The following is a 27,037-nucleotide window of genomic DNA, read 5'->3' on the forward strand; positions in this document are numbered from 1 at the left end:
TAAAGAAAAGTTGAAAGCATTGAAAGCGAGGCTGCGTGGAAATGTAACCACGGACATAGTCAGCCGGGAGGACGTTTTAGGATTCCTGTACTTTAAATTAATTTCTTCGTACGCAGACAGATTTTGACGAGATATTTTATTTTTCTATTTCATAAGAAATTCTACTGGATACACTCACATCATTTTACCGACTTTAGCCATCCTTGCCCGACTGTTCACTTTAACCACTTTATTATTGGCTATTCATATTTCTTTGCGTTATCGGATCTTACTGGCGATCGTGCATTCTTATAGAAAAATGTGGATTGTCGTTTACACTATCTAAAGATCAAAACAAAGTGAGATTGGCGAGCTATTTTCGATAGTTTATATTCAACGTTACTTGTTAATTCTCTGATGGAAATGGTGAAAATATAGTAGTTTATATTCAACGTTACTTGTTAATTCTCTGATGGAAATGGTGAAAATATAGCACTTTTCCAATTTGTATTTGTATTGATGCTCTTCACATTCTTTTAAATATTATTCCTGTAAAATTTGAAATCTCGGCATCTTCTTACTATCATCTTTGTAATAAGATGCAGTTGTAGGAAACAATATTTTCCAGCTATGTATTATCTTTCTAAATGGCGAAATTTTCATTTATTATTCGATTTCAGCTGCAAGTTGCCAGAAAAAAACCGAATTAGATGAGAATTTTGTAACCAAGCTGTGAAATACCTTCCCTCGCTGTTATCATTTTCTTATGTTATGGTTATCTCCCTTTGTTACAGTTTTAAGTACGGGTCTGATGACGATAACAGCAGTATTACGTCAGGATCAGGGTTTGGTGCTCACAGTAGTCCGCCCTCTGTATCCCAGAATACATCACAACAACTTCCTATCCTTACCCAGGCTAGCCTGGACCCTATCGTCATGGAGATGAAGGAACTCCGAGACAGCAACTCACATATGCAAGAGACTCTGCAGTCTCTTATTAAGGAGCTTGATGTGTACAGGGTATGTACATCTTTATCTTTTTATATACATGTATATGTTATGTAATCCGCATTTGATATTTTCCTTCAATATCACAATTGTGAACTTTCTTGAATTTTACGATCAAAGTACGTCCCCGAAAGTTTATCTTTAATTGATTGACAGAATCTTACAAGAGTCAGCTGTCAAGTGGATAGGGATATATCTCGACCCGAGTGAAAGATTTTGGCTTGTCAACCTGAGACTTGCCGAGTATTGGCGGCATTAATCGTTTACGAGGGTGAGAGATTTATTGCATTCAACATCACATAGTCGTCGCAATGCATAGTAATTATTGAATCTTAAGATTGTGCTTCCCTCCTTACAGGTGGCTACTCAGTCTGATTTAAGTTTGGTGAAGACGTATCTTGAAGAGGAGCGATATCGTGTGGAGCGACTGGAGGAACAGATCAACGATATGACAGAGCTTCACCAGAATGAGGTCACCAATCTCCGTCAGGATATCAGCAGTATGGAAGAAAAGATCGAGTACAGACTCGACGAACGGACGGGCGATTTACACGAATCCTTAGAAAACTGCCAAACAAGAGTAAGTTACATCAAATATATTCCGACTTAATACAAAGTTACCGCTCATGTGGGTAGGAATTTATTGTAACATTAATGTTTTATGAGAGAAATTCATGTGGAAATAAGAAAAATATGACATTAGGCTCACAGACACATTACGTCACAATAAATACCTACTCACAAGGTTAGATAAGTTCGTAATATGCACGTACGTAAAATACTAAGCATCTATCATGGAAACTATTTGTTTTCAAAAAATTCATGCAAGAGTCCCCGTGTTAAAGACATCTTGATATTCAGTACAGAGGCTTCCTTCCCTACAAGTATTTTAGTTTTGATGATAAATGATTTATGTTTGTTTGAGATGGTAGAATTAGAACATAAAATCTTTGTTTTAATGTTGTGTTTAGGTTTCTAAAATGGAACTTCAACAACAGCAGCAGCAAATAATATCTATGGAAATGGTGGACAATGTTACATTTCGAACTTTACTCACTAAGTTGATAAATGTTGTACTAGCTCTCCTAGCCGTGGTTCTAGTCTTTGTGTCTACGGCGGCCAATCTTGTAGCTCCTTTCTTAACGACCAGGTAAGCGCATGGATTTGTCATTTCTTAGAAATATTCAAATTGTGTCTCAACTTCTAAACCTCTGATTCACAATTGACTCTGACAATGTTAGAAATTGAAGAGCATATCTGTGCCTTTTATTCTAGTGTTCAAGGAGTAAATCTGGAAATAAATGAAATGCATAATTTTTCTTAAACAGTACTAAAAATGATTGAAAAGCACAAATAATCGGAAAAAATATTTACCTCTTGCACGTAATTGAGATTTCGATGAAACGATAACAAACGTGCATCTGATATCTTAAGTTGGTGTGATAATCATTGTAAGAAATTTCATCTTGTATGTCTTTAATTTCAAACTGACTTTTAGCAAGATGTTAGATATACCTGCATACATGTACCTTGTTTCATTTATGTTTGCTTGTTATGATGGCTTATACGTATATATTTATTGTCTTTTATTTCCAGAGCGAGGATTTTAAGTACCGTTGTTTTGATATTTGCCCTGGTGTTAGTTGGACAGAATTGGGGTACGATATCAACGACTGTGCTAAATATTTGGAATTATATAGTGGAACTTTTACCGCGACGATAACAGGAAGGGAGCTAACTCTTTTAGTTATTCTGACTTCCAATAAATCTTCTGGAGACGCATCATCCATAGTTTTGATTGAAGGCAGTCGACACCATGAAATAGACAACTGCCTATTCTGTGAACAAATAACGACGCCGTTGGAAAAGATGTTTGTGCTAGTGAATGGACCTGTATTTGCTGAAAAATTGTGAAATTTGCATTGATGTGTTAAATTCTTGCCATATTTGAAAATAAACTTTTCATTTAAATATTCGAAGTGAACACACTTGTGATAAAAATCGATTGTGTACTTAATTGTACGCAGTGTCAGGAAGTGGTTTCATCAGGAATTCGATAAGGATTTTCCAACATCAGAATGGTCTGACGAAGGCATGTTTGATGTTTTGGGGGAAACATCGGTACGAAATGGATGAATCTATGACAATTGTGCAATTCTTAATTTGCATATGAAGGCCAGCGAGCCAGTACTTAAGCTTTCAAGGTATCTTGTATAAACAGCAAGTTTTTAAAAACTCCCTAGCTTGATGATTTGGTGGTTGTTTCGTGTTCAGAACCGCTAGCTGAAAAGTGAACATTTTATTGTTATTTAGGTTGTGAAGATATAGTGAGGATGGTCCGGCTGTTGGTTATAACGTCACGCGAATCAAGGATTTGCAATAGATGCATACTTGCACAGTGCTGGCATTTTGGAGCATTAAAAACGGCATCCTGGTTTTACTGGATGTTTTTCGTTGATGATGTATATCGTCACTTGCCAAGCAAGCTGAATTTTATTGAGTAGATATTAATGAATTGCTTTGTTGTTGAATTGTATCTCATAACTACATTACTCGACTTTCCATGTCCCGTGATAACATGTGTTACAGTGAATGAGTGTAGTATGAGTTATTTTTAGATGTGTGTCGATTTCTGTGATAAATATGCTATACAATACAGTGATTATAAAATGTTATACAATTGTAATACAGTGTTATACAGTGTAGTGCAATTACACACAATGTAATACAATCTTATTACAATATGATACAATATACAGCTATTAAGAGTCATAAGATATCTCTACTGACATGTTATGATCCACTGAAGTAAGTTTTAGTACAGTATTCTCTGTCCACGAAGCTGAAGAAATAATGAAGAAATGTAATTATTGCTTCAAAGTATCCCGACTTCCACATGCCTCTTTGCCAGATTAGGTCTTATTGTTTCTAAACATGTCTTATGTGACAATTTAATGTGATCGCGTCAAAAATATATTAATGCATTTTATGTAACTACAGAAATTACTTGGTCTACCCGGGAATTTATTTCCTAAAACCCCAAAAATCTAAATTCTCAGTGAATTGAAATCTTCAATTACTGCAATCATTACAAAGTTGGCTTTAGATTTTCATATCAAATATCCTTTTGACAGACAATTGCAATTTTGCAATATACATTTAGATATATAGATTGTTTTGTGCATGTCAGACCCGAGTTTGATTCCGATGTGCATGCCTGTGACTTAGTTTTGTAAACAGTCATTTCTCTAATTATTTTCGACACAAACATCTTTATAAATAGTTCGTTTCGTTTAAAAATGACTGTTAGGAAACAACGATTGCGCCTGAATGGTGGAGAATTGGCTTTCGTGACGTTTTTTTTTTTTTTTTTGGGGGGGGGGGGGCTTTCGGATTCTCCTACCTAGAAAGGATTGTAAATATATCACCTTCAAGCATAAATGACGGGTTTGTTTTCCCTCTACCAATATTTGTTTTAATATTGCCTTTAAAATGACTTTCCAGTAACTTTAGTACTAATACGAGTGCTTATAAATTCCTTAGTGTTTTCACCAATTACTTCGGAACTTAAGTCTTTGAAACATTCAACTTACAATATGTGATGGTATGTGGACACCACATGTAACTCTTTTACACAAAACATTTTCCATTTTCCAATATATAGATTTAACTTTCTAAAAGTCTTTTTTTTTTGCCAAAAAGTTTTTCATGCTATTCCGTTTCCTAAGACTAAATTAAATTAACTGTTCACAGAAACAAATGTACGTTTTACATTCCTGTCGGAAAGCCAGAATATATCGCTGCGATACAGAAACTGAATTCCCAACATTCCTCGCCTACATCTCAAACCTAACTTCTGATTTCTCTAAAAGTACTGGAACTAAATGAGAGTGTTTTGCTATTGATGACATTCTATAATATTGCAAATCACCAGCAGCATGTAGGAAATGTTTGTTACGGATGGAAATTATTTCATTTGTCGAAGCATTTCAATCCGACATGAAATTAGTCTTTCGACATAAGTCCTGCATATTTACGGACTTGCAGTTCCAAACTTGCCAAAAAATACTGTGCCATGCGATATTGATGAGTTGACATGGGAAATGCTTCGAACACTTAAAGACTAGAAAAGAGGTAGATTCAAAAACGTATCAACCACGTTTTCCTGTATGTCTTTTTTTGAATTTTGAATGTGCTGTATAAGTTGTAATTACATGTACTTGTCCTGATTACAGACTGGAAACGTATGCTAACTGTGGTGATGTAATTATTTATAAAACGTTATCTTAATTTATTTGATACAACTTTCTTTGTAAAATTTCTGCTCATAGTCCCATGCTTGAAATAATTAATGCCTAATGGAGATATTTCTATCACTTGTTTTCTCGTCCAAAATCTTCTTACGAGCGAATTGCCTTCTGTTGACCAGTGTATTGAGTTTTGGTTTTGTGATATTTGATAAACAAATTAAAAGTAGTTATGTTTGAGGAAGTATCGCCATCGAAAATCTATAAAAATATGCGTCTCATATTATGCGTGTTATTGCTTAATTTTTGAGTCATTTTTGTGCTCATCTTCCTAGTATGGTTCCGATCATATCCAAATTGGCGTAACAACTCACGATTATAATGATGAAAAAGTTTGAAAGTTAACAAAGCATCGTGTGCTTTATTCAGTATGAATTCTATTGTTATTAAGCTAACCATACTGTACAGGCCTGTGATATGAGTGTAACGTATTAGTTGTTATGACGTCAATATGGACATGGGTTACCTATGTTGACCATAGAAACGAGCGTTCCATGTCATTTTATATTTGAGGAAATAAACAACCTGGTCTCTCGCGTTATTTTCAAAAGTCAATTTCATCCATTTATTCAATATTTCTTATAAAAAATAAGAAAATAATCATTCGAAATTACATGGTTCGGTGTGTGTCATACCATCAGAGAAAGTGACCCTTTTTTCAATTTTCATTTAAATATATTGTTTAAGTTATACAATTCATAAAGTACTTTGTTGTTCTTTTTTTCAGAAATTGCATAAAACATGCTGGACATTGTTATCTCTATACTAAAACTTCTTGATTATCATGTTTGATAGCACTAGTTTTTTTAAAGTGGATATTTTCACTACGACAAATCTGAGGTTAGGAGAGTCATCAAGGTTTCTTACATTACGGAATATTAAGGTTTTTATGGAATTGATATTTCGTTTGTTAATTTGATACCGATTATAAGACGTTCCATAAGTTATAAGGCTATCCCTTACCATGATATGAACCCAACAGTCATGTTATTCATTTCTCATATTGTTTACAAATTCTTTTAAAACGGAGGATTTTATCTTAGCATATATTTGCCACGTTCACATGCGCTTACTATATTTTGACAGTGTCTCATTTAACAGCATTCACCGTAACATATGTAAGATTTCTGTTTCAATGATAATGTGATTTCAAAAGAATTGAATCTCTATTCTGCAGACAATATGAGCTGTTTGAGACATCTTATTTGAACTCATGTAAGTACTTACGATTCAAGCAGAATTGAATAGCTTGAAATAGTTTCAACCACAGGTAGACATGTCAGTTACATGGATACCATTCCTGAAAATCCAGATTACCCAGATTTCGCTGACAAGAATGGTTATCGATGAGAATCTAAAATTTGCTTGTCGCTGTTGTTTTCATTATCAATGACATGCAGTGTGTTTTTTAAGATGGACCAGCTTTATTTCAACACTTCTCATTTAATATCCTTTACTTTAACAATATGGAATGGTATATTTTAGGTGTTGGATTTTTCCAGTTGATTTATGTTCAAGGTTTTGGTATACAATGCCTGTTGTTTTTCAATTTCATTTTGACATAATTTCTATTTTTACCGGAAAATAAATTATTCTTCAACATTAAACGAAAGTCCTAGTTAATTCGTTAAAGAGCTTTTATGAATTAAAAAAGTCCAGTTAAAAATATAATTTATACATATATAATACATGAATCGAATGTGAATACGTGACTATATATATTAACGTAAGACTGGCTTGTTCAAAAGATCATATAATAATGATACAGGGTATATGTTTACCTAAAGTCACATGGTCGCACAGATCCCTCTCTTTCACATATAAAATATGTCTGCACACAAAGTGACTGTGTTTATGACTCTTGTTAACACAAGTTATTTAACATTTTGTATGTAATTATAGAGATGCATCAAATGCATGTTGATAAGAACTGAGGGTGTTAATTCTTAACTAACATTGTTGTAAATATATAAGTGTCCAGAAAATTATTTTAGATTTTTAAGTCCATGTTAGCTCAGTTTGACCTTTAGTTTATTGTGGGATAAACTTGCCTGGAATGCCGCCATGATTCAATGGTTAGTGCAATATGAGATTAAACAATGCAATTTTATATTGACTTTGTCCTCTTTTGTATGACAGTTAAAGATGCTCCACCGCTGTCGAATGGTATTTATGCTCAATCAAAAACAGAAGCAGACGAATTAATATTTTTTTAGTTTCAAAAGTTACTTACTTTATACCATTGGCAACTTTGAGTTTCTTATTTTACTTCAATATAAAATTATTAAAAATAATTGTGTCCCGAGACCTATTTACGGCACTATGCCCTATATAGCATGAAGTACTGATGTACCAAAAATAAATAGATATATGTATTATTATGTTAATAAGACACATAGATACACGATTACAGGTATTGTTCAAATGAGAAGTATCATTTATGCTCTGTCGTCGATGGAACATCTTTAACAAAAACGTTTTTGAGAAAAAAAGAATAACTTCAACAATCACATGACCTGTCACTTATTTTGAAATTACGTTGTACTGTAAATGTACTTATTTTAGCGGAAGTCAATTTAAAGCGTAAATTCGAGGGAAAAAACCCTGTAAATAGAGATTTATTAGCGCGGATTTAAACTATCGCAATTTGGCGGTTCAATACCAAAAATACCCTTAAACAACATTTAGCGTTTCAAAACACAGCGTGAAAAGTGCTAAAATAAAAAAACTGCTAAGATAGATATGTTTATAGTATACTTGACATACACCAGCTCCAGGGTGTATTCCTTACACCTGTACCATGTTTTGCTGAATGTGCAGCAGTAGAACGTGTTATAAATTTAAGGCGGTGGTGTATTATTAAGAATCCGACACGTTTATTAAAACAACTTTACACGTTATGTTTATGTAATGGTATTAAAGATCCATGTGGTCAGCCTATGGACGGCGCCGATGTTTGTGCCAGGTAAATACAATCAATATTGGTTGTAACAATATTCTGATTATCGCCTGTCGGCAGACTTCGTACCACGTGACCGGATGCCAGATTCGAATGATAACTCCAGCTGGTGGCGCTGAAAATTAAACGTAGAACTGTAAACCAAATGGATTTTCAGGGCGACATAATTTTGCGTTTTTATGGATAACGACTTTTTCAGGGCGACTTAATTTTGCATTTTCATGGATAACGACTTTTCAATGGCAATATAATTTTGCGTTTTCATAGATAAGCACTTTTTCAGGGTAACTCAATTTCGTGTTTTTCATGGAAAACGACTTTTTCAAGGCGACTGAAAGCCATTTGGTTTCACCAACATTTATCAATTGGACAAAGACTTGGCAAAATGTCGTCTACTACTAGTGTTTTAACGTGACAACCAACCTGCACACGAGACTGTAGAAGAACGAGACAATTTGTTACCAGCAGACCTGACGAAAATCCTAATTTTGTCGGACTATTCTTGCCAACGAGACGTATGTCTTAACTCTTTATCAGGTTATACAATCACTTTCGCTTTAACATCCCAAAGGTTGACAGAAGCAGGACATTATATCATTGAGTTGTATGCAACTTTGTGGAGATGTATAATCGTCATATCGACTCTTAAAAGTAACGAACTTACTTGGTCCAATTGAAATGGTCCGTATCTGTCACGTGATATTGATTAACGCCCACTGCGTCAACAGTCCTGACGAACAGTCGGTGAGAGATAGGATTGTAACCGTCCAGCACATACAGAGAGGCTCCTCCCGGAATAGTCGGCAAGTACTGAAAATATTGTAGAGATTTCCTTAATACCACATCCCAAAATATTCCGCAAGTACAAAAAACATTATACAAAGAGGCGAAAGTTTAAACATTTATATGTAAAATAGGTCCAGCTTTTATTACGTTTAAGGGTAATTATATAAGGCTGAAAAGATCCTTTTATACCACCTGATGACTTCCCCCATGAGATGTTTTTGTATATGTGGGGAACATCGGAATGGCAAAAAATTGCGGAACTTTTGAATCAATTTTTGACCCTGAAATACTTCGAAATATAAGTTGTAATTATGAAGAAATCTTAAATGAATGTCGTGAGTGTTGCTAGGACAAGCAGGAGAAAATACATGAGTGTCACAGCAATATATGTTTCATGTGTTAACCTGTTGGATTTCATATCATAACTTGTTAAGCATTACCATAAATCCTATTGATTCTCCACCGCACACAAATGGTATTTTTCCTCGATCAAAAACAGGAGCAGACGATTTAGTATTTTACTCCCATTACAAAAGAATCTCGCGTTACACCATTACCACCAATGGAAAGTTTGAGCTTCTAATTTCACTTCAAGATGAAAATGATAAAACTAATTGAGCCCCGAAAAAAATCCAGGGTACTATGGCCTATATGGAATGCAGTACTGATTGTGCATGCACTAAAAGCAAAATAAATTATTTTTATATGTATTATTGTGTTAATCAGACACAATTAAACACCGATTATTGTTCAATTATGAGTATCGTTTATGCTCAGGGAGTGGAGTATCTTTCAAAAATACAATTGTTTCGTTTGATATGTTGTTTTGATTAAGACCAAACCCCATGAAAATTAATGACATACCTCCCAACCCACACCGTGGTTGTAAGATTTTCCACATCGCCATCCGTCTCTCCCATTCCACTTAAAACACCCGAACACAACGTTTGCAGTGACGACAAACGAACACTTCGGTCCGAGGACATCGTGACTGAGGTGTTCTGTAATGAACTCCTGGACCGCCATGTATTTAGGTACGCTGTGGGGCTCCTCCGCGGTATAACGTAACATTCCCCAACTTCCATATTTACTCGGAAATCCAGTCGACGAAAAATAGTTGAAGAGTCCACCTGGATGTAAACAGTTATGTAATTATATAATCTTATTGTTATTTCCATATTTGCGTTTATGTCTCTATAAATGTTTACAGTCACAATGACAATATTTAATGGGTAACAAAAATTGCCGTCAACATTTTAAATTCTGGAGTAATGCATGTAAAGTTATAAAAGTACGCTGTTGTTTTTGTTTAAAGATGCTCCATCGCCGACAAAAGCATAAACGATACCCATCATTTGAACATATTATCGTGATTACATGTGTCTAACTAACACCAAAATACACCTAAAATCATTTATTTTGGTGCATGCATAATCAGTATTCAATTCCATATAGGGCATGGTGCCTTGAATTTTTTTTCAGTACACAATTAATATTTTTTAATATTTTAATCTTGAATTAAAATAAGAAATTCAAACTTTTCAATGGTGGTAATGGTGTAAAGTTAGTAACTTGTGTCTGAAGAAAAAACTAATTCGTCTGTTCATATTTTCAATAGAGAAAAATATCATTTGTCGCCATTGGAGCATCATTAACTCAATACGTTATCACCTGACAGTGTCAGCTTTTTTAAGCACTCGACCACCAAAACACAGTTATCTGAGCCATCAAATCAATTATGTCACCATCCGTGATACTCCAGGGTTTACTGTCACTGACGTTTTATCAAACCCTGGTCTATCTCATAATAAAACTGAAGGCAAATCAGAAGAAAATATCTGACCAAACACAGGCCTGCACATATTTCTTTTGATGACAACAGAGAGAGTGATACCCAACTTCAAATCGACACAGTCAACCAGTGTACCGTTATACGGCTCTTTTGATGTAAATTACCTGTCCTGGTCTGTTGCCTCCAGTTTTACTATGATATATCCCATGGGTGGATATAGCGATAGTTATAGTAACCCCTGGAACATCGAGGATGTTATGTCACTAACCCGGAGTTTGGTTTCCAGAAGTATCCGTCACAATGCTTTTCCAGGCCTCCAGGATCGCCTTCACGTTGTCCTTGATGTGGGGGTCCGAGTTAAATGCGATAGCTTTATTCGTGACGTCATCATTGGAAGTGCCATGTGATATAGCTCCTGGCTCCATAACTGCGGGGCCCCCTTCGTACATCACCAAATCCAAACTGTGGTTCTAAAAGATAGTACCATAAAATTGGGACATTTTGGCATCTAAAATTTTTGTCGTTTTTGTACCAAAATGGGAAGGTTTTAGTGTTTTTTACATGTGGCGTTTCTATAAGTGCTTGTTGCACCTAAATACATGTGTACATATTTTCACACAATTCACTACCTAAATAATAAGGTAAGAAGGCGAGATTTCATCTTTTAGATACCAACGTAGTTGTTGATTGTTAGTGAAACTGGTACCAGCTTTTTACTTGTCTTCGTCTTTCTGCCAACAATTTACTTATAATAACTACTTTTCCTAGACTCCTGAAAAGATTTTCACCTTTTTGTTCAGAAACATACTAAAATATCTTTTGGATAGATAAGGAGTTTGATATTCTCTCCTCTTTGTTACCTTTGCCAGTTCCATGTAATGTTTGTACATGTTCTTCTGTGAAGGAAGTTCCATAGCACACAGAGCACTTATCTCACTCATAGACAAGTGTGGGAGGTCTTCTTTCTACAATATAGGTCGTACACAATTATATGAAAGTAAAAGTGCAAAGATTATTTCACGTAATAATTTCTAAAATAAAAGAAACCAACAGTCAAAATAGAACTTTCAGCGTGTTAGTCAGAACTAGTGTTTAGAATAACAAAGTTGGATAAAAAAGCACAGTTCTGAAAAACAAATATGATGTCGAAGGACAATTATCTTAAAAAAGGATTGATATAGGAGGAAACATGATAAATTGTTCGATCCATTTCGATACCATTAGCAGAAATTGAATTGCCTTGTTTTAAATCGTTTAATCAAAACATCGATAAAGCAATTCAAGTAATCAGGGCATCCATTTGACATTTGACTTAAAGCAGTTTCAGAAGTCAAATAACTATATTTCTGAGAAATTGGAAGAGTCCAAACATGTGATAAATTCTTCAAACCTAAGAGTCAAATCTGTGATTTTTGATTGTCAAAAATATGCTGTGAGGGTTTACCTAGATGCCCTGTGTGATTTTGATATCAACCCAGTTTTCATTGTTATCTGTGCATGAGCATCTATTCACTGCTAACTTTAACCAACCACATGTTCTAACCACATCAAACGATACTATGAATCGATTGTTTCAAAGATTTCAAAATGACGAATGCATACAGAAAATAATATAACATCTTACGCACATGTTTGGAAGCCGCACCATCACAAGAAAAATATCCAGTGATCGCCAGAGCTTTAAAGTCACGTGTCCGGTTACCAAGGTCAACGAGTGCTTGTCTGTAGTAGTCCTGGTAACCAGTCTGCCACGCCCACACCGGAACTAGTTTGTCGTTGCCATGACTACCGAATGCCTGGTTAATAATATTACACGGTAGTTAAGTTAATACTTCAATTATATGGCATCGCAAACGATGAATATTTTTTCTCTAACAACAGGATTATTAAATATTATTTGATTGCATCAAAATACTCACGGACAGTATAACGATACTTATGTAATCAAATAAGGTCAAACGTGGACACTGTATCGAATGAAGTTACAAATCGCATTCAGGTAAACGTTTGATGAGTATGTATTCAAAAATTTTACTTACTGTTTGGAATAGCCTCATGACCTCCGATGACCTTTGATTATAGTATTTCAACCCTGCTCTATAACCGTGGGAATCGAGTCCGAGTTGTGTGCCCTTTTCCACAGAGTATTTGGTCTGACGGAATATTCCATTCCATACCTCATTAGAGTATTCAAGGTAAATCTATAAATATAAATGATTTCAAACCTGTTATTAGAATTTTAATATTCCAGGTAATTTCTATTAATGGAGAATTTACTGTTTTTAGCAACGCAACGTCTATAAAGAAAATCTGAACAAAATGATAAAACTTTAAAAGTCTTATTATCATTGTTGCATTCTTCTTTTTTAATTTGATCTCCATGGCGACTATGAATAGTCCATTATTCCTAATAAATACTTCTAAGGTTACATTGGCAAAAAAAATAGGATCGGTCGGGAGGATTTTTCTCTTCTTTTTTTGTTTTAGTGTCTTTCGCTTTAAAATGGTGGCCGAAACCGGAGTCTGAGATCGAAATCCCGACTTTTTTTTATTTTTTTTCGTAGAAAAGTGGGAAAAAAATTAGGGTCGGGGGTAAAAAATTAGGGTCGGTCGGGTAATTGCTGTGAAAATACTAACTTTTAAGTCTGGACGAAGTGACGTTTTTACGAGAGCGGCAAAATTTCGGACGAAGTCGTCATCTGCAGCGTGTGGAATATTGAACCAAGGATTGGCACCCATCATATTGCTCAGTAATATCATGTATTCTAGAGCAGCGCCATAACTTCCGGTCTGGGTGTGAAAAGTCTGCTTCCTTCTGGTCGTCCATGTGGTAGGCTCGGGCTGTCACAAATAAATCATGGAAGTGGAAAATCATTTGCCATTCCTCTACAGCTTTTAAGTAAAACTTTGGTTTGAGAGGGGGATGCATGTGACCCTCCTATCCCATCGCCTAATACATGTTATAATCACTAGAGAAGAATAAAAAAAACCTAGAGTATTCAAAATTAATAATATTTTACGTATTTTGTATTTTTTTCTGTTGTAATCAACATCGCTTATAATTTGTTTTCCTAAAAGCGTTTGAAATGGCAAAATGAAAAAAATGATAATATAAAAAAATTCATCGATAGGCGCTCCTCACAGAAAAAAAATATCCCTAGGTGGAAGAGATAGATCTGCTTGTACCTTGCAGCTACAGACCTACAACTCCACTGACCATATACACATACATTACGAAAAATCTTACCAGATGGGCATTAGTGTGCATGAAATCCATAAATCTAAACTCGGAATACCGACTAATTGTTTCCAGGAACATCGGGTTGTAAGGAAAGTGCGCATGTCTATCCTCAAACCCCGGAAGTATAACACGGATATTCCGGATGTGATTTTTAGGATTAGTGCGCATGATCTTCAACTCGATACCGCCGGATCCAGGATCCATGTTAACAATCATACGTCCTGAAAACAAATAATTTACTATAATAACATTCTCTTGCCACTTCTACTAACAAATCAATGTTTAATGAAGTATATGAGGGTGTCACCCAAAACGTGACCATTGTGACGTCACTACTGTTGAAATGGTAACGTCAACTGATCACCGTCAAAATGGCTGTTCTATCTTGTGGAATACATCGCCGCAGTTACCTTTGCCCTCGTAGATACGAGTGAAGTGTACCAGTGCTAAGTCTAGTTCTCCCTCGCCGTCATAAAGAATCGTGTAGTTTCCACCTGGACTCCAATGACCTTCACGAAGCATCAAGGTCACCAGGATCATTGTATCTGAATGTAGAGGAATGAATACTATTATTACTTCCGAGGTAAAATAATGGGGGTTTCATCACCTACAGGACTGCCCCTACAAATGACAACAGAAACTATACAAGCTATGACAACAAATTTTCCTTGTAATGATGGAAACACATTTCATTAGTCCAATGACTGTATAAGACAGCGTTTAATGGGTACCGCGTGAACTCGACCGCCATATTGGTGACGTAGTGATTCTGCGGTTCACGACATTGCTGGAGCTTTCATTTTAATTCCTCAGCAAACACATCTACATATCGTTATTGTTTTATAGTATTAAATAATGGGTTTAATAAATGCAGCCCTCTCAAACACACTCACAAAGATTATATGACATAAGCCTTGCAACGTCATCGATACTCCAGGGGTTACTATCACTGAAGTTATATTCACCCCTGGACTATCTCATTGAAAAACTGGAGGCAGTTTAGGAGGAAAAAACTGACCAATCACAGGTTGCAGAGACTTCCTTTGAAGATGACAAAGAGAGACACTCCAGACTTCAAGGCAACACAGTCAACCACAGTGTACCGTTCTACAATTCCTGTGATAAAGGATCAAATTACTTTTGTCTTCTGTTGCCTACAGTTTTACTGTGAGATAGTCCAAGGGTAGATATAACATCAGTGAAAGCAACTCCTGGATTACCGAAGATGGTCTTGTCTTTATCCTTGTAATAACAAACTGCCAAACGTAACAATGCACGTTGATAGCTTCCTTCATTAGTGAATAACAAAAACTGAATATGATATCACTTATTCCTAACAAACTACGAAACTAAACCTTCCAATTGTGTAGGATATCCGTCCTGGTCAAAATGAACTTTGGCCTCCTCGTGCGTATTCCATTGGTGTGACAGCGCCCCCTCCCGTCTCTCCGTTAACCACTCCATGGACTCTTTCGCGACATCTACAAATTTTACTTCACTGGAGTAGTAGCTTAGTCCTGCTATATTCATCCCGATACTCACGTTTCTGTTCGGCATACTGTAAAGAAAATCAAAGTACTGTAAGTACTGAAGTCTTAAAGAGAAAGAGCCATCAAGTTTGGTTTGGTTTGGTTTGTTTATTTTTACGTCCTATTAACAGCCAGGGTCATGTAAGGACGTGCCAGGTTTGTTGGTGGAGGAAAGCCGGAGTACCCGGAGAAAAACCACCGACCAGCGGTCAGTACCTGGCAACTGCCCCACATGGGATTCGAACCCGCATCCCAGAGGTGGAGGGCTTGTGGTAATATGTCGGGACATCTTAACCACTCGGCCACCGCGGCCCCTCCATCAAGTAAGAAAGCATGACACAGTTGACCCAAAAGGTGATTACTTTATTTACTTGATTAGCTGAATTTTCATTTCTTCTTTACTGCAAAATCTGTGATTAAATCTTCTCTAAAACGTGACAATTAGGGACAAAATTGTATACAATTGTACTTCAGAATTCTATAAACGTTTGTTGGACAAGAAATCAAAGTTCATGCATTAGAAACTGGTTAAACTATCATTTGAACAACTGGGCCAAGTTCTGTAGGACTAAATGATAAACGCGAAAAATGTCAAATTCGGCGTTTATTTGTGATATGAAATTAAGATGGATTCATCGAAATTGCAAATGCGCTACAGTTACATGTTGGCCAACATTTTCATAACAACCAATATGAAAGTTTTATATCAATCTATAAAATTGTATTCGCAGTTTGAAAACGAAGAAAATTTTACATTTTGAGAATTGAAACACTTAAATAAAAGTGTTTTAATTTAACACATAGGTAGAGCGCGTTGATGCAATGAATTTGACCTTGATAATTCGTGTTTAGTGAGTAAAATTTGCATTGTGTAAAGACTGTGGTGTAACCCATTTTTTCAAAGCCATCCTACATGGCTTTCCTTGTTTGTTTGTTTGTTTTTTTTTTAATTTCTACACTATATTTTATCAAATAGACAAAAATTCGCCAAAAGTAGCACGCGTAAAGAAGGGGTATCATTTTAGGCCATTCACACGGTCGGGAATCACGTGGCTTGAAGTGGTGGGCCCACATACAAACAAAATGTATGTCGAGAGGAAATTCGAAACGTTTGAAAAAAAGGCGCAATGGATTATAAGTTATCAAACCTATTGGACATCACGAGTCAATTCACACCAGTAGCCTATAGACGCTAGACATCTTTTCTAAATCTACCCATATTCATATGACTGCCCAGCTCTGTATGGTTTCTGCAAACAATCGTGGGACTTTTGTTGGAAATTGGATTACTTCATTCTCTCACAGTGTCGTTTAGTGAACCCCACGAATGCATTAAGATTTATCCATTTAAAGAGGAAATCCAAGCTTTAACTATGCGTAAATATGTAATTGTATTCATCCATATTACTTTTGATCATCTGAAAAAGTTAAAGGCCATTTTATTGATGTTTTTGAAAATGGAAAGTGTCATGCATATTGGTTTTCATAGAGAAAAAGTGGAGAGTGATCACACTTGAAAGGATATCTGAACAAAAATGTTTATTCTCTCTTACCTTTAAAGCCTCTTCAAATTGTAAAATCGTAGGGATTAGAACTCAAATTTAGTTACCATGGTTTTGCAAGCTCGAAAAACCGTAAAAATTAGATCTGTCCAAAATTGAACACTACAAACCCATTGCAAATGCTGTTTAGATTCAAAATATATAATATACTTTTGAAAATGCAATATTTCAGATTAGATAGCTGTGTTTATATGATTAAAGCATGCGCTTTATTTTGTTAATATTTACAAATATACTGTACACTGAATATATCTTCTTTTCCGGTTCCAGTTCAAATAATTAATAAAGCCTTGAATGGACTGACGCTACCCTGCACTGCCAATTGTCGTTCTAAAGGGCCCGTCCGAAATACCGCCTCGAATGGGCCGTCACTGTCCGGCAAGTTGATGTCACCTTAAATAACACCTGGAGAGGACCGTCACTGTCCGGTACTGTCAATGTCGTCCTAAACACCGCCTTGAATGAGCCGTCACTGGTCGTAATTGACTCGTGAGGTCAAATAGGTTTTATAACTTACCTCTTTGCTTCTTCTCTACCGCTCCGGATTTCCCCTCGGCAGACATTTTGTTTGTGCGTGGGCCCACCACGTGAAACCACGTGATTACTGACATTGACTCAGTGATAAGAAAATATATTGCACGAAGATACCTTAGTGTCAGCTGCATATTGTACGCTATTCAAAGCATCAATTTCGCACTGGTCTCATAGTAATTTATCAGGTCAAAGTGCCAAGATAGAGCAAATGCTTTACTATATAGGTGACTGACACCTATTGTGTACTTTCTAAATAGGTCAACTCCTTTCTAAACTTTCTAAACTGAAATTCTCAATCCATGATACACATGCAAAATCTGCAAAAATACATTGGGGCGAAAACGTAAATTGTTGCAATTCCGGATATCACTTATGTAGCTGACTATAGTTTTACACCGGGAAATACCTAGACTACGCCAAGGTGACATAGCATTAAATCCTACAATGGCTGCTGTCTCAGGGTGTGACCCAGTGTAAATAATAAACCTTACGTACGTGAGTGGATCGAAATGGGAACACGTGTGTCCAGTATAGCCTGCCCAACACTCACACTGACCATTCCAGCACGTGCCATATTTACAGTCTTCTGAGCATGCGCAGATGCCGGGACCCATACAACTTATTCCTGCAAAATTACATTGAGTTTCCCATATACTGTAACTTACTTTATTCACTAGAAACACACTTGATGTAATTTTGCGAAAGAGCTTTGCGAATTTAATCTTGTGCAAATAATTGAATATAGTTGTAGTGCACTATGAAAATTTTAATTTGGGTCATGAATTTATGTCTTTGCGAATGCATTTAAAATAGACCAGGTTTTCTTGTCTGGCATTCTTCTAGAACCCGCTTGAATGGAGTTCTCTGAATGTTATAAATAGCGATTTTTAATTATTTTCAAGCATCAGATATGGTTTATGTGTGAGAAAAAAATACTTTCAAAAGCAAAATACATAAACCGAATGGAGGTATTTTTCAGGGCTCCTTTCTTGGGCCACTCATATTGAACAAGAAGCGTTATCGCCGCATTGACGACAATTTGTACATTACGGCATTCCATCAAATGGTATAGGTATGTAAAGATATTTACACAAAACTGACAAAACGTACATAATAATTCAAACAAGTTAGTTTAATAAAAATTAAAGTATATTTATTAAAACGAAAACAATGAGTATGGAAAACATAATTAAATAAATCTAAAAGGTTCATATAAAAGTTCATAAAAAAAGGTTTAATGTTCCCAGTTCGCTGTTCTGACAAACATGATATTTTGTTCCGCTGTTTGCATTTAAAGTCCAATCTTTACGTGGCGTTTGCGGTCTGTGTGTGTCCTGTCTTTCCTCATCCTTTCTTTAACATTGACCTTCATCTTTGCTCTGACCTTGGCCTCTAACTTGAGTCGTTCCTGCCTCTCCTCTCCTTGCTTTACAGCAAGCACAACCTCCAGTTTTCGTCGAACGACTTTCATGTTTTCCAAAGTAATGAATTTTATATTGCCGATAGTTGCGGCCGCCTCATTTAACTTTGTCGGGGTCAAGGTCGGGATGACCTTTGACCTTTTGATGCTCGTTGGTAAACCATCGTCGTTGTTGACGTCAACGATGCTGTTGTCACTAAGTTTGACTCGACATATCAACGGTGTGACTTTTGGATTTTCAGTACATAGCGCGGCTTTGTCTGTTTTCTTTACCACACGGAATTTACTGTAGAGGGCGCGCTTATCAACTGTAGGTACACTGGTGAGCTGGTCCCTGTGTTGTTTAGCCTCAGTTTCGTCAGAGCGCTTCCGTTTACGTGACACGCTATCCTGTGCATCCTGAGCTTGTTGTACGGCGTTGACGTTCTGTAAAATACAAAGTGTTAAAATATTTCTTCAGAGAATGAAAATGAACGTAATTAAGGGAATCAGTAAATCGAGATATGAGGTCAGTTTGCAACAAAATGTTTCTTTTTAATTTGGTATGATTAGTTTTACGTCCTATTAACAGCCAGGGTCATTTAAGGACGTGTCAGGTTTGTTGGTGGAGGAAAGCCGGAGTACCCGGAGAAAAACCACCGACCAGCGGTCAGTACCTGGCAATTGCCCCACATGGGATTCGAACTCGCAACTCAGAGGTGGAGGGCATGTCTTTTTTAATCTTATTTAAATATAATTGCTAGTACTACGTCGCTATTCTGCCAAATAAAAATCATGTTTAAAGATTGCAATCAGTCCACATAACTCTCCATCGAGCATAGTGTATTTTGCGAACGAATTAAACGACAATCGAATCGAAATGACAGCACAAATGCATTTGGAGTGAAAATGTAAAGACATAAACCAGAATTACTCATATTCTCACTTTACCTGCGACTGAGCGGTTTGATGTAGGTAGGATTCCGTATAGTTCACGTTGTCCCATTTGACCTGCCCTGTAAGTTGAACATCACATTGACCCCCGACACCACGAGACATGTCTTGTCCTTGTGACACGTTCACGCCTTTCTGTGTATCCATGTTGTCAGTCCATGCTGCATTGCCGCGATACATCTGGATTTCAGTGTCATTTTTCAAACTAACGGTATCGTTTACCAATGTTCTGTTGCCTTGACGACAACTTCCATAAACTGCTGTCGAATTGAGAACAGGGTACGATTTTTTGGTGCTATTGACGTCATAGATATTTTGGTACAACAATCCAGTTTTGTTCAAGTAGGACTGTTCTGTGTCCAGTGACGTTTGTTTGACCGTGTGACATCCTAACACGCCGTTCTGACTGTGTGTGATATTGGTCTGTTTGACATCGCGGTACCACGGGGCCTCCACTCCGCCAGTGACTTGACTACCGTGTGATAATTGCGTGTATCCGTGATACATGTTGGTATCATTCCAACTGTAGGTGTTCGGGAGGTACGGCTCAGTTCCAATGTGGGTACAGTTCACGGTTCCGGTTTTCCAGCCATCACTCCCTCCATTAGTTAACACTCTACCATGATAATGTCCACCATCGTTGTAAACCTCGTGATATTGGCTGACCAGATAGTGATGATTATTCTGTTGTAAGAAACAAAATATCTCAGTTAATGTCTCAAGTGATTGATAATGGATTGGAATTAATGGTGTTCTTTTACATATATATAAACGCATGATTGGTATTATCTACACCTTATAGAAGTATAACTCTAAAATTGTCGTAGATAATGGCATTTGGAGTCTAGTATGTAACTTATATAAATGTGGAAACAGACACCTTTTAATCACCAAATATAGCTATGGTTATCAGCCAGGATGTGTATGCAGCAAAATAGGTTGAAGAAGGGAAAATATTGAAAAGCCTCGCTTCGAAACGAAAATACATAAAGTTTGCTTAATTATAGTCGACTTCAAATTCGTAGTTGCATAGATACAGATACATAGGTTTACTATAAGTGAATTATTTATCTTGCATTGTCTTTGTTCCTACAGTGATATTTAGCATTTCGGGTATAAAAACTTCCAACCGATCACGTTAAAAAAGGGTATTACAAATCATCGAAGTGCTTATAAACTACAGTTATAAAACTAATACAAAATCAAATTGTACAACGAAAACTTGTAACCTCGTTTACGTACAAGTATGAAAACAAATCATTCAGGGTGGTAAAAAACCTGTCATTCCAAGTACATACCTTTTCCATATTGTTAAGGTGAAAAGACGCAGTATCTTTACAGTATTCTTGGATGGTTTCTGTGAATATATGCTCACGTTGTCGGATCTTTCTGAGAGTTTTCTGTGACTTTTATGTTGCTCCGAAAAGCGCGCTGCAGTAAGTTACACTGGTTGCCGATGTAACTACGTCTGACGTCATAGTCACCGAGTCACGTGACACTATATCTGGTATTATCACGTCATGTCTTTGTTTCGCATGATTCCCAGGGTGCAGCCCAAAGAAGATATGCACAATTTTTAAATTATATTTGAGATGTTTTTCTTTGAATTGTAAACAAAAAATGTATAACAATTTATCTACAAACATTACCTATATAAAAGTATTTATACTTTTAATCTGCACCACATTTGCCATTTTAAATAAAACTTTCTACATGTATATACACTTCCTAATAACCCCAAACGTTAAATTTTCTAGCTAATTTTATTTAAGCGTCTCTTAAAAATATGATATCTGACTTTTACCCTCCATTTTGGGTTTTCTAATTTAACGAAGCGCCGTTCTGTTACATTTTCCAGTCATCTTCCAGAATTCGAAGTTATGTAAACTGGAATTTTTCCGGTCACGTGATCACGGGACTGCTGGGAGTATGCACCCGAGGCTTCGAAACAAGAACTTCTCACCAAATAAAAATATCTCCCATACTCCATGGCTAAGCTGTCATTTTGTAATCTGCTACCTAAACAGCTAAAGGTGTATATAATACAGCATTGGCTCCAACATTTTGGAGGTCAGATTTTGACAGTCATTGCAATTTGCCACTGAATCGTGAAAATATCATCCCCGCGAAAAAACCTGGCTTTACGGTAAATTAACTTTACCAAACGTAGTCATTACATTAATTGAAAATTGGTTGCAATTTCCTAAAGGTAAACGGAACTACATGTACATGCAGGAACTAGTCCCGAATTCCGTTCAGCTTAAACAGAACTAGGAACTATATCAACGCACAAGGAAAGCCCACCCGAACCAATGCTCTCCGTCAAAACAAAGATGTATGTATGATTTGTCCCTACTTACCAGTCGGACAGTTACATTGCCACACACACTTGTGTTGGCTATCTGACCACGTCCAGCCGTCGTCGCATTCACACGTGTGATCTGAAAAAAAGTGTCCATTAATATTTACAAGTATTAGCTTCCCAAAAAGCTATGTGGGCTACGCGGAAGCTTAACCCTTTGATTAGACAGAATATGGAAATTAAACAATGATATGATGATATTGTTTAGCAATTTTAATTGTTCTGTTGAAAGCCATTTTATAATTTGTGAGCTTGTGTTAGTGCAAGGTAGCCAGGTCTAGTATACAAACGAACAGTTTTAATAAAACAAATTAAAAAGGGTTTGATGCAGAGATTGCTAAGCTCAGAGAAAAGGCAAAGAAAATATTGAACTAGCAACAAGCGGCGTAGCAATAACTATGGACCAAACTGCAACAATACAAGTTTGAAACTGAACCTCGTAAGGATAGTTCTAGCACAGGCGTTTTGCTCTATAGACATGTTTCTTTCTCTGTATATGTAATACTCAGTAATATAATTTTAGGCAAAGCCTATCTGAGAGCGCAGCAGTTAATCCATTCTTTCGTTTTTGCCAGGTAGATCTAAATAAAGGATTTCCAACGGCGAAAGAGTACTCTCCCCTGACCCATCAGTCTTATCGATTTTGATATGTGTTTTGTTTTTATAGCTTATTGGGTGCGCTGAATAACTGTACTGCTAGAAACCATTTATAGAATTATTAATTATTAGAATAATAGCTTTGCTGAACTACTGGCATTGAGTTTATCACAAGATAGGATACTTCTACTTTCACTTTCTGCAAAAATACGTGACTGCGGCTACAAATTATATCTCAACGTCATTCTCCGTTGCCAGGCGGAAAATTCCGAAGCAACTGCTCACGTAAAACGGCTTTTAAGTTAAGATTCAGGACAAAATGTAATTGTTAGATTCAGGTAAGAATAAATTGGAAGGTTTATCTTTCACTAATGTTTTCATTTTGTATTTTTCCAAGCGTTACTTGTTTGTAATCACGCGAGAGTGTGATTTTGTAATCACGGAGAGTGTGACTTTAGATACTGTCTTGCGACGGATGCTGCTTAGATACTGTCTTGATGCTGGATCTTGTGTTGACTTCCTGTTTCCGGTTTTTGAGAAAGTTTTCCAACTCTACATATATTGGATGATTTACATAGAATAACGTTACGGAGACACCTCTATCACAAGAGTTCGCTGCGCTCTCTAATATAATTTTAGGCAAAGCCTATCTGAGAGCGCAGCAGTTAGTCCATTCTTTCGTTTTTGCCAGGTAGATCTAAATAAAGGATTTCCATCGGCGAAAGAGTACTCTCCCCTGACCCATCAGTCTTATCGATGTTGACATGTGTTTTGTTTTTATAGCTTATTGGGTGCGCTGAATAACTGTACTGCTAGAAACCATTTATAGAATTATTAATTATTGGAATAATAGCTTTGCTGAATTACTGGCATTGAGTTTATAACAAGAAAAACAATATTGAACAAAGATTACTTCTACTTTCACTTTCTGCAAAAATACGTGACTGCGGCTACAAATTATATCTCAACGTCGTTCTCCGTTGCCAGGCAACTGCTCAAGTAAAACGGCTTTTAAGTTAAGACTCAGAAAAAATGTAATTGTTAGATACAGGTAAGAATAAATTGGAAGGTTTATATTTCACTAATGTTTTCATTTTGAATTTTTCGAAGCGTTACTTGTTTGTAATCACACGAGAGTGTGATTTTGTAATCACGCGAGAGTGTGACTTTAGATACTGTCTTGCGCGATGCTGGATCTTGTGTTGACTTCCTGTTTCCGGTTTGTGAGAAAGTTTTCCAACTCTACATATATTGGATGATTTACATAGAATAACGTTAGGGAGACACCTCTATCACAAGAGTTCGCTTCGCGAACGGGCCTTCGGCCCGTTCGCTGCGCTCTCTATTACATATGTGAATATGGATAGAAAGTGTTTATAGGACCAAACGCCTGTGGTTCTAGGAGAGGCCGAGAGACATTTTACTCGGTATTTATAAGTGACTGTAGTCTCTGCCACAAGCGCACGCATTTTGTTTAATAAACACATCATAATATAATTTTAGGCAAAGCCTATCTGAGAGCGCAGCAGTTAGTCCATTCTTTCGTTTTTGCCAGGTAGATCTAAATAAAGGATTTCCAACGGCGAAAGAGTACTCTCCCCTGACCCATCAGTCTTATCGATGTTGACATGTGTTTTGTTTTTATAGCTTATTGGGTGCGCTGAATAACTGTACTGCTAGAAACCATTTATAGAATTATTAATTATTGGAATAATAGCTTTGCTGAATTACTGGCATTGAGTTTATAACAAGAAAAACAATATTGAACAAAGATTACTTCTACTTTCACTTTCTGCAAAAATACGTGACTGCGGCTACAAATTATATCTCAACGTCATTCTCCGTTGCCAGGCGGAAAATTCCGAAGCAACTGCTCACGTAAAACGGCTTTTAAGTTAAGACTCAGGACAAAATGTAATTATTAGATTCAGGTAAGAATAAATTGGAAGGTTTATCTTTCACTAATGTTTTCATTTTGAATTTTTCCAAGCGTTACTTGTTTGTAATCACGCGAGAGTGTGATTTTGTAATCACGCGAGAGTGTGACTTTAGATACTGTCTTGCGCGATGCTGGATCTTGTGTTGACTTCCTGTTTCCGGTTGGTGAGAAAGTTTTCCAACTCTACATATATTGGATGATTTACATAGAATAACGTTAGGGAGACACCTCTATCACAAGAGTTCGCTTCGCGAACGGGCCTTCGGCCCGTTCGCTGCGCTCTCTAATATTTGTCGTGGAATATTCTCTGATATTAGATGATATATTATTCGGTTAATAATTATTCAACTCGGGTGATATAACTCCATTTGGACCTCAACAAAGGTCCATAATTGATGTAAAACGACTGTACGAGGTGATTAAAGAGACACAATTTACAAGAGGACGTTCATCTACCAACCTGATTTACAAATTCCATGACCTTCACACCCACAATCACCGGAACAATCGGCGTTATAGAACCCTTGAAAGCACGTGCAATGACGTCTGATGACGTCACATCTTCCGTTCCAGCTACATTCGTTCTGACAATGGTTCAGGGCAAACGATCCCCTGGTGATTGCCAAACGTAAAACAAGAAAGAATTAATTTAAAATGAATGTGTCGTTCTTTTGATTTATTTCGGGACTCGTTTTACCTTCATACTTACTACATGTACATGCTAACCATCATTCATACTCCAGGGGTTACTATCACTGTCGTTATAACCATTCCATCCTCGATACTCCAGGGGTTACTATCACTGTCGTTATAGCCACATCTGGACATCTCATACTAAAACTGAAGTCAGTTCAGGAGGAAAACTTGACCCCCAATTACAGGCCTGTAGAGACTTCCTTTGAAGATTACAGAGAGAGCGACGCCCAACTTCAAAACAACACAGTCAACCACAGTGTACCGTTATACAATTGATTTGTGTCTTTGTATCTTTAGTTTCACTATGAGATAGTCCAGGGGTTGATAAAAGGTTAGTAATAGTAACCCCTGGCATATCGAGGATGATTCATCACTGGACTATATCTCATTATAAAACCGTAGGCAGTTCAGTATCAAACCAATCATTGTCAGTGGAAGATTACAGAGAGCGAAGCTCAACTTCATAGCCACAAATTCAACCACATTGTACGGTTTTTCGATTCTTTAGACGCACATCAAAAACAACCAAATTAACTGTTTATCCGTTTTCTCATACAGGTTTGCCATGATATAGCCCAGGTTGATATATAACGAAAGTGATAGTAGCCCCTAGAATATCGAGGTTGAATGTCATTATGCTTGTCATGGAATTGAATCTGAAGTTTGGGAAAGTGTTAGACAACATAATTTTGTGCCAAGCGCCAAATATTGCAAAATAAAACTATATCTAAAATGCCCCTATTTACGGTGTATGATATGATGGAATTGAAAAAAAAAAAAAAAAAAAAAAACCAATTGTACTTACGCCATAAGGGACAGCAGGAAGACATTTATCCAAACGAGCATATTGTTGGATTAATTATGAAATAAACAAGCCGTGAGAGTCCAAGATACAATATAACTAGCATCATCAGCTTACTGAATTTCTGATTAAAACAAATGAATATTAATTAGATTGATACTATTTCACGATTCAAAGAAATTGTATTAATAATCGAGTTATTTGTAACTGATCTAAAGATAAAAAATGTACGAGTAGTTTTATAGCCGTTTGATTTATATCAGCATTTACATTTCTTTGAAGTTCAAGTTGACAAAGTATGTGCAATTTAGACACTTCAGTTATCAGGTGACGTAAACACGTGACCCTCCTGATAAAATTTGCCTTATTGACCATGATAAGGTAATGCGAGTTCCATTCAAGGTCATTCGGTTCAAAAATTGCTAAATCTTTAATACGGCGCCTTGTGGATTACAAAGAGGCGTAGAGACTTTATATCGGACCTACAGCATGCTGGAATGAAGGGCTAGAAAGTTAGTTTAAATGAATGACCTTGACCTTCCTTCAATAACGGCCACGGTGGTCAAATTAGTTAAAATATTCTAGCGACTT

The 27,037-nt window shown here is 36.5% G+C and overlaps 3 protein-coding genes across 22 annotated transcripts in view; 1 reads left to right on the top strand and 2 right to left on the bottom strand.

The window, feature by feature from the left end:
- The window catches only part of LOC138308967 (transmembrane and coiled-coil domains protein 2-like), a 72,977-nt gene extending 65,573 nt beyond the window's left edge, over positions 1–7,404 (top strand). For all 20 annotated transcript variants that reach the window (XM_069250047.1, XM_069250048.1, XM_069250030.1 and 17 more), the window contains 4 exons: positions 774–999; positions 1,346–1,567; positions 1,959–2,137; positions 2,584–7,404. In XM_069250047.1, coding sequence (XP_069106148.1) covers positions 774–999; positions 1,346–1,567; positions 1,959–2,137; positions 2,584–2,710 — 754 coding nt within the window. In that variant the 3' untranslated portion in view covers positions 2,711–7,404. The remainder of the gene's footprint in view (positions 1–773; positions 1,000–1,345; positions 1,568–1,958; positions 2,138–2,583) is intronic.
- A 742-nt stretch (positions 7,405–8,146) lies between these two features.
- On the bottom strand, positions 8,147–26,662 carry LOC138308971 (uncharacterized). Its single transcript, XM_069250053.1, has 15 exons — positions 26,450–26,662; positions 25,409–25,560; positions 22,411–22,491; positions 18,193–18,322; positions 15,428–15,630; positions 14,483–14,617; positions 14,079–14,293; positions 13,469–13,672; positions 12,871–13,032; positions 12,460–12,627; positions 11,692–11,796; positions 11,100–11,301; positions 9,904–10,169; positions 8,918–9,063; positions 8,147–8,368 (listed from the first exon to the last, which is right to left on the bottom strand). The coding sequence occupies exons 1-15, from the start codon at positions 26,488–26,490 to the stop codon at positions 8,227–8,229; spliced, it is 2,352 nt and encodes a 783-aa protein (XP_069106154.1). The 5' UTR covers positions 26,491–26,662; the 3' UTR covers positions 8,147–8,226.
- On the bottom strand, positions 18,879–21,768 carry LOC138308972 (uncharacterized). Its single transcript, XM_069250054.1, has 3 exons — positions 21,349–21,768; positions 20,048–20,734; positions 18,879–19,543 (listed from the first exon to the last, which is right to left on the bottom strand). Exons 1-3 carry the CDS (start codon positions 21,355–21,357, stop codon positions 18,989–18,991), a joined length of 1,251 nt encoding a protein of 416 aa, XP_069106155.1. The 5' UTR covers positions 21,358–21,768; the 3' UTR covers positions 18,879–18,988.
- Positions 26,663–27,037: the final 375 nt, after the last annotated feature.

Source organism: Argopecten irradians, chromosome 15 (genome assembly GCF_041381155.1).
Source record: "Argopecten irradians isolate NY chromosome 15, Ai_NY, whole genome shotgun sequence".
Lineage (NCBI taxonomy): Eukaryota > Metazoa > Mollusca > Bivalvia > Pectinida > Pectinidae > Argopecten > Argopecten irradians.